The following is a 16108-nucleotide window of genomic DNA, read 5'->3' on the forward strand; positions in this document are numbered from 1 at the left end:
AATTCAAGGGCTCAACTTAAGAGCTATAAAACGTAACTGTATACTACTGTCTGCACTATTCATGGGTTTCACCAGGTCCCTTTGCACAGGTGTATTAATCAAGCACCATGCAGTCTGCATTGATAATCAAGTTGCTTGATTTCATCCACCTGTGGAAAGGGACCTGATGAAACCCATGAATATGTCTCCTACTGTTTGTACTGCACCAACACATCACACTTTTCTGCTTTTATGCACTTCTGGTTAGATTCAAACTGCACTTCGTTGCCTCTGTACTTGACCGCTGCACAATGACTATAATGTTGAATCTAATCTCATCTGATCTAAGGTCCCAGGCCATAGGATAAATACAGCAGGTTGCATGTGCTCAGGCAAAAGTTTTGTGTGCTCACACAAAGAAAGTTTGCATTAGCACCTGAAACTTTCACATGAGCACACAAAACACTTCTGGTTAGATGCAAACTGCATTTTGTTGCCTCTGCACAAAGACTAATGTTGAATCTAATCTCATCTGATCTAAGGTCCAAGGCTATAGGATAAATACAGCAGGTTTCATGTGCTCAGACAAAAGTTTTGTGTGCTCACACAAAAATGTTTGCATTAGAACTTGAAACTTTCATGTGAGCATGCAAAACTTTCATGTTCTCAGTTTTTCTTGTGCACATGAAAGTTTTGGGTGAGCATATGAAGCTAAACTTTTTCCCACTCATGTCCCCTTAGTGGTTCCATAGAAATCCCAAAATGTCATGCTAATTGATTCTTTGTTCTTGTATTGTTTCAGTTTTTGTTCATCCAGGTTTACAGTACAGTGATGAATATCTCTTTTCTTCTGAGAGACTCTGCCTCTCAGATGCTCAAAAATCACAGTGTCAGTTATCCTAATTAGCTGTGAAATATTCCTCCTAGTGTTTATCATTACACAACTTTTCCAGCATTTTTCCCAATTTTTTTTCGCTGGCATCAAATTATTGAAAAGGAACATGAAATAGTGAAATTGTACATCCTTTTTGCAGCTAAATGTTGTCCATGGTCCCAACTTTTTCTGATTTAGGGTTGTATAGATGGGAACCATCTTTGATCATTTTCAGATGCCCACTTTTTTTAATAATGATCATTTTTGGTTTTTTTTAACTTGACAGAAATGCAAATGCGATTATGAATACCAAAGCTCAGATGCATTAGGAAAACCCTTTACTGCTCTCCCCTGTGTGTGTGTGTGTGTGTGTGTGTGTGTGTGTGTGTGTGTGTGTGTGTGTGTGTGAGAGAGAGAGAGAAAGAGAGAGAGAGAGAGAGAGAGAGAGAGTGTGTGTGTGTGTGAGAGAGAGAGATCTCATCTGATGGGTTATTTGTGTAGTGTTTCTCAACTGCCCCGTAAAAAGTTAATTGTGAGAGACAATCAGCCACTGAATAAATATAGGGCAACCTTCACCTGGAATGGTTTTACTTGTCCTTGCTACCAGTGACATGTGCATAGGATATGAGAACACTTTAACAGGTGTCATTATCCGCTTATAACTACAAGCAGTGGCGTGAATAAACTTGGACAGGATTATACAACTTGAATTTGAAATCGACTGTCCAGAGTCCAGCCTGTGATCAATTATGAAATAAATGAATGACTGGGTTAGTGAGATAGCCTAGGGGAATGGAATAGTTTATAGCCCAATACAATTAGGCTATGCTATGTAGAGCTACTACGCTTTGAATTGTTGCATTCTATCCGTGATTTTTTTTTGTTACTGTCAGAGTTTGTGTCTCCATGGGTTTCTCTTCAGATAAGCGTAGGCACGCGAGCGGGTATGAGCTCACACGACGTCTGGCACACCTGTAAACTCACGTAGGCCTGCATCGAAAAACAAGCCGCACCTCGGTCACCGGAGGAAAAAAATCACAACACGCTGAGAGAAAGACACTCGAGGGGGTGAAAGGGTGCGGTATACTTCCTCGGTGGCTCCACCGGCCAACACCACATTTGTTTCCTTTATGGACTAACGTTTGTGTGGGCTTCAGATAATTATCATCAGAGTTGATCACGGGAAGCATGTCTCACAGAGTCCTCATGGCAGGTCAGTAGATCTTTAAGTTAACATTGATCGAAATGAAATAATCGACTCTGGGAGGTTACTAGAGAATGTATCACTGAACATGTAGCCTACTCACTGTATGCTTGCGAGCTATAAGGGTTCTGATAGGCCTATATAATTCTTGTTATTTACAGTTTTATGCCATTTTTGTGGTCCATGAGAGGGGTTGAGCTAGAAAGTTGGTTTGAAGTAAAGGAAACAAACAAAAATGACCTTTCACTTGCAGGGTCTGTAATGTTCTTGACCTCTGCAAAATTATTATGATGCTTACATATTATCTCATATGATCATATTATTATTATTAGGCTACATATGATCTCTTTGTTATGTTGCCTCAACAGGACCAACAAAATTCCTCTGTCAAACTAGGTCTGGTATTTAATATCTAAGACACATAGTCCTCTTTATAGACTGCCTCTCCCCCATATAATCTATGGGTTTAATACAACATTTATGATTTAATAAAACAGAGTCAGTGAAATAAATATGGTTAAGATCTGCTAAGGTTCTGCAAACCCTTCCATAAATTCTTCAAATGTATAGATATTTCAGTCGTATGACCGGTCTCATTTTATGTAGCCTGTTTACTGATGAGGAGGAAAAACAATATTGGCGTCTCCAAGATACCCAGACAATTATTTCAGACATACTCCATCTCAAACTCACAACTCCCGTGACAGAACCAGGGATACCATAACCATATTTGGGAATGTTTTTCTGATTACAAGTGATTATTTCAGCACCAGTCAAGGTTACAACTTGAAAACGTCTCCCAAATGTAACTTTGGCTCTAAATTTATAATGGTGTGGAGGGAGGGCTTCCACCCACATGGGGTCTGTCTTGTTGAATGTTGCTAGGAGCCATAGTTCTGAATGGGATTGTAATAAAACTTTCTCATATACCAGTCCACAACCAGCATGGTTGAGCACACATGAAGAACAGAATGCTTTAAACAGATTACCCACACCAACATTTCTGAGAAAAACAAACAAACAAAATCATACTTTGTCAAACTGATGGACAGATCATGGGAGAAAAGCAGACATATACAGGTTAATCCACTCTTATGCACTGTACCCTATTCTTTTTTTTCCCTCTCCTGCTTTGAAGTTGACCTCCATATTTATTCTTCCCAGAGTTTACCAAGGAAGGTGGAGCTCTCAAGTGTCGCTCTACTTTCCTTCGCTGGGTCCCTCGGACTTGGTGACGGCATAGTCGTTTACAGGGCTTAATCGCCGGGGGTTGAGACGAGGATCTACATCCGTGGACCTCTTGGCCGTGTCTGTTTGAGGAGGCTTAGGTGGCTTTGTGCGCTGGGATCTGCTGTGCTCTATTGGATGCTGGGTCGCCTCTAAACCTCCCCCCCCATCCTTGAGACTGTTTATATACAGTTTGTCCTAACTTCACTTTAAAAACACTGTCAGCCAATTAGATAGACACAGTTGGATAGACAGACAGTAGACAGTTAGGCTGGTAGATAGTTATATACACTGTAAAAAACATTTGCTCACTTGACTTTTCCGTGGCATGCCATCTGCTTTGACTGAGGTTAAGTTATACCAATGCCTAGTGTGGAGTTAACATATAAACATAAATGTGACACCATTACGTTGAAGTAACTTAACTGTATCAAAGCAACAAAGCAACGACTCCTTGTGCTGGATACTTAACAGTGCAGTGATTTTTCACTTGTTGAATCTCTAGCAGTCCTCTGCACCACTGAGTTGTGAAGCATTGACGCTGATCACATAATGTCCCTGGCATTAGAAATATCAGCACAGCTCGTGAGACAGTAAAAAATGTCCCTTTTGCTTCTCAGGGACCTCCTCAACTTTGTGTTGCAGTATGTTCTTGTTCAAAAAACATACAGCGAGCCTCCAAGGTTATGTAAAAGAACACAATGCGCTAGGATGACATGGTGACTCCCTTCTGCTTGCTGTTGCTACAGCAGAGGCAAACAAAACTACATGCTGTACTGGGATGATATGAACATCAGGATATTGACTTTGGTTTTACAGTCAATTTGCACTGCATGTCATCTGTCATAAGTTTAAAACAGTAATGTTGAGCAAACAAAATCACTCTATTGTGTCATCCTGAGAGATTTAATGAAGATTTAGATCCTGTATTCATGTGACTGTATGACATCAGCGTTACATGATTAATTCCACAATGTCCTATGAATGAGAGTTTTTATGGTTCTTGTTTAAGATGAAGAACAGTGACTGTTTTAAAAGAGGGCCAGAGTTCCCCTCATTTGGATGGTGTTGATACAATCTTCCCATTTTCACATTAGATGAAGAAACATAACTACTAAAAAAATATCACTTGATCTGGAATATGATATCATGCCACATGGCACAAACAATTAAAATGTTTTGTACCTCCAGTTCCAAGCTCCAACTTTCGTCTGATTGGAGACCTTATCAGGGAGTGTTGGAGATCTGAAATGCAGAAACTTTATTTATTTCACTTCATTTACCTAAATAGCTCAGTTCCCTTGGGCACCTAATTAATCATCTGTATAAAACATGTGTTCCTAATCAGAGCTGCACATGCAGAGATGATGCAACCCATCTCTTCTCAATATAGTTAGCAAAATGAAACAGTTGAAGACTTGAGTCTGATATAGCAAATAATCAGTCATGATGATTTTCCATGACGACTAGACTACATGACATCTTTTTAGCGACAAACTTGGTCTAACAATGACAGCATATTATATTTGTAATGACGCGATTATGTCATGGTTATATCATTCTTATCAGAGGAAGTGAAGGTTTATTCTCCCTCCATTTCTCCTGACAGGCTCCATCCACTATGAGGAGAGGCGATAAACCCATTCATTACCTCTGAGGAGAGACGGTAAACCCCACACATGACACCATGCAGTGATGGAAACCCACCTCCACTGGCAAGATGACTCTGTCCCCTCCACCTCGCCCATCAGGGTCACCTCTCTCCTCCGTGTCCTTCCCCATGAACGTGTCCACTCTTCCCACGCAGGGTCTCTACAACCACTCCAACGCCACAGGTGTGTCCGTGTCACACACCTTCACCTGGGAGATGGGTCTGATCGTCCTCATAACGGGACCCCTGTCCGTCGTCACCATCATCGGAAACCTTCTGGTCATAATCTCCTTCCGGATCAACTCTCACCTGCGGACGGTCAGCAACTACTTCCTGTTGAGCTTGGCGGTGGCCGACCTTGTTCTGGGCACGGTGTCCATGAACCTCTACACGACCTACATACTCCTCGGGCGATGGGCGCTGGGCAACCTCGCCTGTGACGTCTGGTTGACCGTCGACTACGTGGCCAGCAACGCCTCGGTGATGAACCTGCTGGCCATTTGCTGCGACCGGTACCTGTCCATCACGCGACCTTTGACTTATAGAGCCAAGAGAACCCCAAAGAGGGCGGCCATCATGATCGCCTTGGCCTGGGGCGTGTCTCTGATGATCTGGGCGCCCCCCATCTTATTCTGGGAGGACATCGTGGGCGAGAGGAAGGTTCCAGAAGGCGAGTGCTTGGTCCAGTTCTTCTACGTGCCGGTGATGACCTTCGTCACGGCCATCGCGGCGTTCTACCTGCCGGTCACCATCATGGCGGTGCTGTATTGGAGGGTCTATCGAGAGACGGAGCGCCGCTCACAGCAGCTAGCTGGACTGACCGGCACAGTGACCACGGCCCTGGCCATCACATCACAGGTAACCAGCAAGGAATTTAGTCATTATATAAAGGGTTTATACTGTAATTTTACCAGATGCATCTCTTGCAACACATATGCAGCACTAAAAGCTGGAAATGGTAATGCTTAATTAACATTAAATATGGTCATATCTTAAATCATCATTTGATCATTTGCAAGTCTATACACACCTATAGCATGTCTTTGGGTTGCACTCAGTGCACATTAAATGCGCTATATAAATAAAAGTACCTTACCTTACCTTACCTATGTTTAAAACATTATTACAAATTACAGCAAAGCCTGTTTTGGAGTAGTGAAATGTTTGTCCTTTGATATTTGCCACAATAGACTTTTGTGACTCCATTCGGTCTGTCAGTGGTGAATAGTGATGCTCATGAGTCCTCTGTGTTATGGCCTCCATTGTTATTTTTTTCCCTCTGTGTTATGGCCTCCATTGCAGGCCTCAGGGCAGCAGTTCTCCCAGTCGAGCAGCAGCAACGCCAGCAGCTCCGGAGAGCCCCAGTCCCCGAGCCCCACCAGGGCGCAGCCGGACGGGCCGAGCAAGGGCACCGAGGTAGCCGGCTGTTGGCTGACCGTCCTGCACTGTCTGAAGGGAGAGAGGGGGGCAGCGCGAGAGGGGGGCCCCGGGTCCCCGTCCGCCGGCCAGAACCAGAGCAGCGGCTACACCCACGCCAGCAGCAGCAGCCTGGACAGCATGGGCGGCCCCGGCAAGGACGAGGACTTCAGCAGGAGCGTGCAGATGCCGTTGGTGCCCATGGGCGACGGCGGTGACCGCGGCGGCGAAGAGGCCGAGGAGGGTCGCTTGGCCGCCGACCGGCCTCCTCCTCCTCCGCCCGTCGCCCGCAGGATCGGCGCCCTCTCGTCGCCCGGCGTCCGGCCCCACTCCATCGCCCTCCTGGCGGCGGCGACGACGTGCGGCGCCTCGCGGACCCTCCGCAGGCTCCGCGGCGGCGGCGCCGGGCCGTCCTCGCTGATCCGCGAGCGCAAGGCGGCGCGGACGCTCAGCGCCATCCTGCTGGCGTTCATCGTCACGTGGACGCCGTACAACATCATGGTGCTGGTGTCCACCTTCTGCGGCGGCGGCTGCGTCCCCGAGCAGCTGTGGCAGCTGGGCTACTGGCTGTGCTACGTCAACAGCACCGTCAACCCCGTCTGCTACGCCCTCTGCAACCAGCACTTCCGCGTCACCTTCAAGGAGCTGCTGCTGTGCAGGTGGAGGGGGGATCGGAGGAGGAGGAGGAGGTGGGTGAGGCCCGGGGTGGGGTGACGACGGGGCGAACGTCGCAGACGCTGTCGATCGACTGCACACTTCCACTCCTTCCTTCTAATTCCACTCGTTTTTGGGTGCAGATGGGCATCGCCATTTGAAGAGCTTGCAATGCATAACACAAGGCAAGAGGCCTGCTTGTATGTATTACTGTCCTGATAAGAGTGTCTTTGTAGCAGTACGGCACCGGTGGTAGCCTACGAGCTCGTAGCAAGACACGTGGAGGTTTTTCTGTCAGAGGTTAATGTAGCACTAGTTAGCATTTCTGTCATGGTCTGGTTTCTGAAAACCTAACAAATGTCTTGCCAATTCATGACTTGGTCTGGAGTCTCAGGGCACATGACTCAGAGGGGTATTTTTGAGCACTTAATTGTAGAAGCTTACGGGCAGGCTACACCAGGTGTGTAACTGAGACATTCTGTGTGTTAGCAAAGCATAAAAGTAACTTTAGAAGACTGGTCTACTTTTTCTCTGAATGTACTCACCGCTTTCATGTCTGTTGTAGCCACTTCCATTGATTATAGTGGCAGTGAGTTGTTGCAGCGTATGCTTCGTGAATGGAGCACAGAAGTTGTGTGCCAGGTGTTGGCTGCCTGTTAACAGCATTTTCCCTGTACTGTGTGAAGCTGATCCACCGACTGTGACAAATTGAATGTCTCTTGAAGTAGAAAGGCTGTTAGAATTCTATATAAAATGATTCACTTTTGAAAAACGTACTGAATGTATATGCACAGATGTTTATTTTACATATAAGGCAACTGTATACAATGATAACACAGATTTTACAACTGTTTTTTTTTCTTTTTTCTTTTTTAAATAACTGTAATCCAAGAGGTTTGAAAACTTTATTTCATGCAATTCTTTTGTGAACATATGTAATTTTGCAAAATGTTATAAAAAGATGAGGCATATGACATATTTCTCAGTTACATGAATACTTTAATAGAAGGAAAAGGAAATACGAAAGTGAAAAAAAAAAAACATTCATTACTTTAATGAACAAAGACAAAAATATGATATACCACTGAAAATACTAAAAAATAAAAAATAAAACTGAGACAAATACAAAATGTGATACGGTATTTGCTATATTTAGGCATAAGCAGTTGGCTATAGATGTCATCTTTCATATACAAAATTCCACTAAAAGAGACCCCGCCCCCCTCCACAGACATTTGTAGTGAAGAGAAGTGTGCGAGAGGATCAACACACGAGACATGCTTTTAAGATGGACCCCAAACCTAGAACTATCTTTAGTAGTTTCAGTGAGTTTTTAAAAACTATGACAGTACGTTCCCAACATAGTCAGGACTGTGTGATTCTTTTTGTGATCATCAGGACCTTGGCACCAGAATAACCTGCAGATGCAGGAAGTACTACTGCAATTATTATTAATAATAATAAAAAACATTTTACATCAAATTTACCATTACAACAGATGTATATATCCGACACACAGCACTACATAGGACCACCACAAGCTATCCAAATCATTTTGGCCTTTACAATTTTTTTTCCTTTCTTTTTTGTTTGACCTGCATAAGACACAGAAATTTGGCAATACATAAAAACAACCACCGTCTCCAATTCACGCTACCACCTCAGCCATAACACAGATGCTGGAGCAAAAAAAACCCCAAAACAAACAAACAAACAAACAAACAAAAAAAACAAAGGAAGGAAAGCAGGTAAAAAAAAAGAAAAAAGAAAAAGAAAAAGTTCATCGCTGGTTAGTGTCTCAGTGATACCAAGCATGCAAGAAGATGGACCATCTATAGAGTGGAATGTGGAAGTCTGCATGCTGGAATGGAGATAGTAGGCAAAGTGAAGATGCTGTGGTGAGTCTCTCTGCGGCCATGGCAAGAGCCAGTCCTGTGCCGTGAGACAGAGTTTGTGCACACAGGTGAGAGTGTGTATGTATGCGCGTGTTTATTTGTACAAATGGGTGACAGTGTATGTGTGTTTGTATTTGCATGTGTGAGTCTCTCAGTGTCTGTCTGTGTCTTTCAGTGTGTCTGTCCATACGAGTGTAAGAAGTGTGTGTGTGTGTGTGTGTGGGAAAAACAGAGAGAAAGAGAGAGAGAGAGAGAGAGAGAGACACAGAGAGAGGGACAGAGAGAGGGACAGAGAGAGAGAGAGAGTGTAGAAGCAGGGAGAGGAGGTGTGCTGTGGAAGCGGTGTGCTCTCTTGGGTGCTGCTGCAGGCGTGGGATGGGATGACCGGAGATGAGGCGGCTAGTCCATCTGCGTGGCCGGAGGCTGCTGGTAGATGGAGGCCTTGTCCTTGAGCAGGGCCAGACACAGGTGACAGCTCCAGCTCCCTGGAAAACACACACACGCACACACACACACACACACACACAGCATCATTAACCTGTTTTAACCATTCACGTCGGAAGACATTGAAATGTAGACAGGCAGGTAGAGAAACTTCATATTTTGCTCACATAGTTTCACTAATGGCTATGGGTATTGAGACTAAGTCGCTGGTGTTGGTTATAGTTAGGGTTAGGGGTAACTGGTGTTGGGTTAAAATGAGGGGTGGCTGAAGTTGGGTTAGGGTTATCCAACATTGGGTTATAGTTCAGGTTAGGGGTCACTGATGTTGGGTTAGCGTTATCCAACACAGGGTTTATAGTAAGGGTTAGGGGTCACTGATGTTGGGATAGGCATAGTTGATGCTGGGTTGAGTTACCTTCAGGAGGGTCGGACATAGGTGGTGAGAGGCAGTACATGTGGTATCCTCTGTCACAGTCATCACAGAACAGGAGCTGGTCCTGAAATCACATGGAGGGGAACAGACACGTACTACAGGTCAGAAAGGGGCTATTCATATGGTATGGGTTTTTGTTTTTCATTAACAGAGGTCTCACAGTAACTTTAAAAACTTTAAAAGTACAATCCTGCTCTAGAAACTACCTAAGGTCTATTTTTGTAATGTGAGCGAGCGTCAAAGTAGAGTTGGGGACCAGAACGATGTCAATTGGTGCCGCTTTGCTTGAAGACTGGATTATGCATTTACAGCCAAATAGCAAATCTCCTGGCCTTAAGGGGCAGCTTTACACACATTCATCCAAAAATACAATCTAGACTGTTCTTCCACTGGAGTTGTCCTTTAACACTTGCGCAAATTTCAACAGAGACATTAAGGCCGAACATATGTCTCTGGTCGCGCCATGTCCCTTGATGCGCCAAGTGTCTTGATGCGACCATTAATCCACCAGATCAACGGCCAAACCAAACTAAGGCTGGGGGAGGTGGCGCTGGCGCTGCACTCACGTCGTTCTCAGATGTTCCGCAGACGTTACAGCACTTGCACTCGATGCACTGCCAGCGGTAGGTCTTCACGGCGGCCATCATCACCGGGGTGAACTGCAGACAGGACGGGTGACCTGCAGCGGCACACACGGGCACACGCGCGCGCACACACACACACACACACACACACACACACACACACACACACACACACACACACACACACACACACACACACACACACACACACACACACACACACACACACACACACACACACACACACACACACACACACACACACACACACACACACACACACGCATGAGCTTTATCTACTATTTGCATCACTGTTTAGATATAAAACGGCATTACTTATGCAATCACAATAAAGTTGAATCCAATCTAAACTAATCCAAAAAGTGAGGTGAGACCCTGATTTCAGGGCCGTCACGTCACATATAAAATATCATAAGACCAAACACTACACAAGGGTCCTAAGATTATATTCCAGGCAAATGATCTAAATGTTCTAGAATGATGCTGCAGAGGGAGTGCTTTCTCCATCAAGTCTGCATTTTCTGGCTACATCCATCGCTGTCTTTCTCATTAGAGGAAGAGAGAGAGAGAGAGAGAGAGAGAGAGAGAGAGAGAGAGAGAGAGAGAGAGAGAGAGAGCGAGAGCTTAGAAAAAGAGAAAGATGAATGAATGCTAATTAGGAGAACAGAGGACTGAAATTACACCATCTGGCAGGACTCACGGCCTGACCTTGACACAGCCGCAGCCGCTGTGAACTGCACCGACAGAGACACAACAAAAGAGGGGTGGGTGTGTGTGTGTGTGTGGGGGGGGGGGGGTAAAGATCAACTGATACAAAGAATGACATGCCGAGAGAAAGCTGGCGGAGGATGGCGAGTGAAAATAACAGAGATGATTGACAGATGGTGTGTAATGGATGTGGAGAGAGTGTATGTGCAAGAGAGAGAGAGAGAGAGAGAAACACAGAAGGAGTTGGAGGACAATGAGACCGAGGGAGCAGAGGAAAAGTGGAAAGAACGAGAGAAAGAGAGGGGGAGAGGGAAGAGAGAGAATGGGGAGGAAGGAAAGAGAGCGCGAGAGACAGAGAGACAGAGGTCGAGGCCAACCATACCGGAGCGTCCACAGTCCGAGCAGGACACCAGCTCCTCAGACTGCCCGGTCTTCTGGTTCATGTTGGAGTCCCCCAGGCAGAAATCACAGTAATCATTAGGCATGGCCAATCCATTGGGTCCTTTCTTAGGAGCTACGGACGGAAAATAGAGCAAAGTTATACGTCAGCAAAATATCACTTCCTCTTCAACTTTCACTTACATGCCATGCCAAACACTTCTAATGAAAGTTCAAACCTCCAAAAGTAAGCACTCGAATCAAGTTTGTGCAGGATTTGGCCTTATAACAAACACTTCATATTATGACGCTCTTCAAAGCAGGCAGTTAACATTTTGTGAGGTGCATTACTGAATCCACACAAGGTGGCATGTCACTGCATGTGGGGGAAACGTTTTTGTCTTTAGTGCTGTAAGCAAAGACCTAGACATGAGCACTTAAGCCTAGTTTATGCTCCCTTTTCAGAAATGGACACGTTTGTTTCACACGTTGATCCGTCGCGTCTGGAACACGCGAAAGAACATTGGGAGAACACTGGGAGAACACTGGGAGAACACTGGGAGAACACTGGGAGAACACTGGGAGAACACTGGGAGAACACTGGGAGAACACTGGGAGAACACTGGGAGAACACTGGGAGAACACTGGGAACAAATGAGGCCTTACTCTTGGTCTCCTCGCGTGGGACCGGGGTGTGTATCTCGGCCTCCTCTTTGTCCTCTCCCTCCTCGTCCGCCAGGTGAGAGTGGGTGTAGTGATAGCTCAGGCCCGGCCGGTTCTTGTACCGCTTGCCACAGACTAGAAAGGAAACGCCCACATTAAGCAAAAAACAGACATACATACGTGCCACTACCAGATGCTAAAATGCAACAGAAACCTTTCCACATGAGGCAAACAAAAGATATTAAAGCTGTTTTACGACTGCATTACAAATTGCACAACAACAGCTAGAGCTGTGCAATTCATCAAATGTTTTACTTCAGTTAAGGTCTTGGCTTCTAATGATAACAAACATGTATTTTCAATGTGAAAATCGACTATTAAAAAAAGTGTTCTTTAAAAGACAATTTCAATAAATGCTTCCAAAAGTCAATGAGTAACATTGTTCATAACATTCAACAATAATCAGCAATTCAACCCTATCCTATTAAACCTGATGCATTCAACTACAGAACGGAACTGGGTACTCACTGTCACAGGCGTAGGGCTTGTCTCGATCCTCCTGGGCAGCTGCGGACGAGGAATCCTGCTTCTTCTTTCCGTTTCCGACACCGCGACCCTGAGCAACCAATGGAGAGAAGCCACGTCGTACATCAGCACGGGGCATATTCACATTCTAGAAGTGCTACACACTTCTAGTTCCGCACGTTCACATTCTAAAAGTGCTGCACACTTCTAATGATCAACAATCGGACAATTACAGCATCCTTACTTGCTTATAGTGATGCTCTTCCAATCATAAGTATATTTCACGTAACCTAGCATTTTGACAGCACCCATTGTCTTATGGCCAATGCACCATGGCGGTTTTGAGAGATGCCTGGTGTTTGACTTACCTTAGACTTCCCTTTGCCCCTTCTCTTGGGGGTCTCGTCTTCAAAGTCCTCGTCATCCAGATCATCCAGGTAGTCGTCAGGATCCAGGATCCTCTGTGGTGAGAGTAGTGGAGATGATTGAAGATCAGGTGACCTTCTCAATCAGTCATAAAAGGAATCACTGGGAAGAAATCTTGGTAAAAGCCTGGCAGTTATACAATCCTTGGCATGTAAAGAAATACACACAAGAGCACAAATGCACAAACATTACACATAACAGGACAAACACACATACACACACACACACACATGCACATGCAAGTACATACAACAGCACAAATTCACACACATTACACACAACAGGACAAACACACACACACATGCTCATACAAGTACACACAACACACAGGCAAACCAACACAACGACGTCACACACACAAACACAAACACAAACACAACACACACAGACATAGAATACGTAAGCGGCACACGTAACACACACCTCTGTGCATCTGCGTACCTTCCGTATGCGGGTGGAGCCGGTGTGGCTGGGGGTGGCGGTGATCTCGGCCACGCTGGTGTCCTCCTCGGGCCCGCGCAGCTCCGGCGGCCCCCTCTTGTCCAGCGGCTCCCCCTTCAGCAGGGCCTCCAGGCTGCTGCCGTCCAGCGGGGGCAGCACGTCCTTCTTCAGGCCCAGCTCCAGGTCCGCTGTGATTGGAGGGGGGGGGGGGGTGGACAAACACACAGGCGAGGACACGCAAAGGTTCACACACCGTTTCTCACCGTGCGGCTCAGCTCGTTCAACCCATACCCTGGGAACACACCTACTTATGAGAAAGTAGATCTATACTGTATGGCAAGTCGCTTTGGACAAAAAGTGTCTGCTGACAGAATAGATGTAAGGCAATGCTTAGATGCTGAGGTGAGGAACACACAGAGGCTTTGTCCAGACAGTTGCAAGCGTATTTTATAGATGCATGCTTCAGTGACATGTAGGGGCTGTACATTAATTGGAATTCATATTTGGCTAACATAACAATGGGACACTGGGGATTGGACTGCATTTAGGAATGTTTAGCATTTGTGTAAAACTTAACCTACACTGTTTAATACTGACCTCAACTTTATGAGACATTGTAATATTTGCCTACTAACTAAGGCACACACATAGTTGTCCCACTACTTTAATGTGAATCCCTGCAATCCTAATTCCTGGAGTGGATCTTCAGATGTGTGCTTTCAAACCGCTGTTGAAAATGGATGTCTAAATGTACACACTTCCATGACAGCACAGGGAGTGTGTACCTGAGGACTGCAAGGCAGCAAAGTAGCAAGGACGCGAGGACGCCAGGATACACAGAGGGCTGGGGCCATCAACTACCGCAGCTATATTTGGAGTGGACGGGGAGCTGCGTTGGAGGTGGACAGGGCTGACCTACCTGCTTTCAGAGGCGGGAACACCAGAGCAGGGTCCTCGGGAGGGTGGGCCCTTCGCTTTTTCCTCCAGCGGCGGGCTGGATATGTATACAGCTGTCCTGGGGCTGTGCCTGAAAGGAATGTGACATTTAGAAGCAACGTTTTATGACAGAGGAGTAAAACTAGAAACTACCATTTTGAGATTATTTAGACATATTTACCATGCAAAGCAAGTGTTTATAAGTCATTAACGTCAAACATCTATTGGCTATGCCCCTTTCTTGATTAACACATTATGCTATTTCACAATCATACAAAAATGTCAACCACATTTGCCTTTGAACTAATTCAAATCCCTAGGCGGGCCATTGAATTGTCTCACGTGATCATATAAGAATTCACAATCACACTCATTCCCATAGGAGGTGATACAAATCAGACATAACACGTATGAAGAGAGGGAGAGAGAGACCTGGACTCCTGTGTCTTTTCTCCATCCAAATGTAGCAGTTGCTCTGAGCCACCCCGGTCTGGGAGTCGAGGAAGGGCATGAGGATACTCCTCTCCGCGCACAGGCGGGCGTTATAGTTGTGGCACTGCTCCATGGCATCTTTGTAGTACTGCTCACCGAGCCTAAAGTCCGCGGTACAGCGAGAAGACACATGCGTTCATAAATAACGTAAGTCAACAACATCATCTGCTGTGCTCCAGCATCTCTGCGGACAACTCTCTGTTATGCATGACCACAGGAGGCAAAGGACTAACAAAAACATTGTCGCTCGCAAGCAAGAGGGCCATTAATACGAGACGACGACGGTAACCTAGTTTCCGTGATCTGTAGTGAACTCATGGCATAGAAACATATTTGAGGCTTAGCTTTACATTCTGCTTCAACAAATTGAATTGTACATTCGTTGTGTTCAAAGACAACAATGGGCTCGGGCGCAGTTAGCAGCCTTGGTAGCCATCTACTCGCGGGGCTTTCTTCGACAAGCCAACCACATTTACGGTATTGTATAACTACCACTAACTACATCAATACTTTCCAGTATAATGTAAACATTTTATACAAACAATCGCTGTATTATTAAACGTAAAAAACTCACACTTTCACGACACTCTCAACTGCCGCAGCCATATTCGCTTGTCGAATGTTTGCGACGATTGATGTGCGACTGCGCGCGCGCAGGGTTGTTTCCGTCCTTTCCAGGAAATTTTCATAATAAAAGCCCTATCTGCATGGACTTTTAATTTATAGACTGCTGTAGCTCAGCCTTTACAAATATTGACAGATAGATAGATAGATAGATAGATAGATACTGTATTGATCCCCAAGGGGAAATTCAAGGTCCCAGCAGCTTAAGACACCACACACAACATACAGTACAATGTAAACAATGTAAACAGGAAAATTATGGTTATGGTTATGGTTATGGTTATTTAGCAGACGCCTTTGTCCAAAGCGACATACAAATAAATAACAATACAAATTAAATAACAGTGAACAATTACAAAAAGGGAGAATAGCAATATTATCAATAAACAATCAATGAAGCACTAACCTAATGAGAAATAAAACAATGAAAGGAGAATTGCAATCAAATAAGTCACTCAGTTAATTATAACAATAACTATAGTATGGTATGGCTAAATTTAAGGACAATAGCAGAATAAATGTCAAATTCTAAC

At 45.1% G+C, this 16108-nt stretch overlaps 2 protein-coding genes across 3 annotated transcripts; one reads left to right on the plus strand and one right to left on the minus strand.

The window, feature by feature from the left end:
- The first annotated feature begins 1656 nt into the window (after positions 1 to 1656).
- LOC134068548 (muscarinic acetylcholine receptor M1-like) lies at positions 1657 to 9284 on the plus strand. Its single transcript, XM_062524232.1, has 4 exons — positions 1657 to 2066; positions 4894 to 5793; positions 6238 to 7040; positions 9269 to 9284. The coding sequence occupies exons 2-4, from the start codon at positions 5005 to 5007 to the stop codon at positions 9282 to 9284; spliced, it is 1608 nt and encodes a 535-aa protein (XP_062380216.1). The 5' UTR covers positions 1657 to 2066; positions 4894 to 5004.
- Positions 7783 to 15585, minus strand: dpf2l (D4, zinc and double PHD fingers family 2, like). 2 transcript variants are annotated; one of them, XM_062524700.1, is made up of 11 exons: positions 15526 to 15585; positions 14892 to 15052; positions 14443 to 14550; positions 13524 to 13711; positions 13025 to 13117; positions 12660 to 12747; positions 12135 to 12266; positions 11473 to 11604; positions 10344 to 10456; positions 9760 to 9841; positions 7783 to 9385 (listed from the first exon to the last, which is right to left on the minus strand). In XM_062524700.1, the coding sequence occupies exons 1-11, from the start codon at positions 15555 to 15557 to the stop codon at positions 9300 to 9302; spliced, it is 1215 nt and encodes a 404-aa protein (XP_062380684.1). In that variant the 5' UTR covers positions 15558 to 15585; the 3' UTR covers positions 7783 to 9299. The 2 variants fall into 2 exon arrangements, with proteins under 2 accessions (XP_062380684.1, XP_062380683.1); XM_062524699.1 differs by having other exon boundaries at positions 13506 to 13711.
- Positions 15586 to 16108: the final 523 nt, after the last annotated feature.

This window comes from Sardina pilchardus, chromosome 21 (assembly GCF_963854185.1).
Source record: "Sardina pilchardus chromosome 21, fSarPil1.1, whole genome shotgun sequence".
Taxonomy (NCBI): Eukaryota; Metazoa; Chordata; class Actinopteri; order Clupeiformes; family Clupeidae; genus Sardina; species Sardina pilchardus.

What these genes read in the sequence shown, in the direction of transcription:
- dpf2l (XM_062524699.1), bottom strand. Translation starts at nt 15,557, where the DNA reads ATGGCTGCGGCAGTTGAGAGTGTCGTGAAAGT. An exon ending in GAAAAGACACAGGAGTCCAG is followed by an intron (nt 14,551 to 14,891) that starts GTCTCTCTCTCC and finishes CATTCCTTTCAG; the next exon opens with GCACAGCCCCAGGACAGCTG. An exon ending in GCGGAACATCTGAGAACGAC is followed by an intron (nt 9,842 to 10,343) that starts GTGAGTGCAGCG and finishes ATGTGATTTCAG; the next exon opens with GACCAGCTCCTGTTCTGTGA.
- LOC134068548 (XM_062524232.1), top strand. Translation starts at nt 5,005, where the DNA reads ATGACTCTGTCCCCTCCACCTCGCCCATCAGGGTCACCTCTCTCCTCC. An exon ending in CCCTGGCCATCACATCACAG is followed by an intron (nt 5,794 to 6,237) that starts GTAACCAGCAAG and finishes CCTCCATTGCAG; the next exon opens with GCCTCAGGGCAGCAGTTCTC.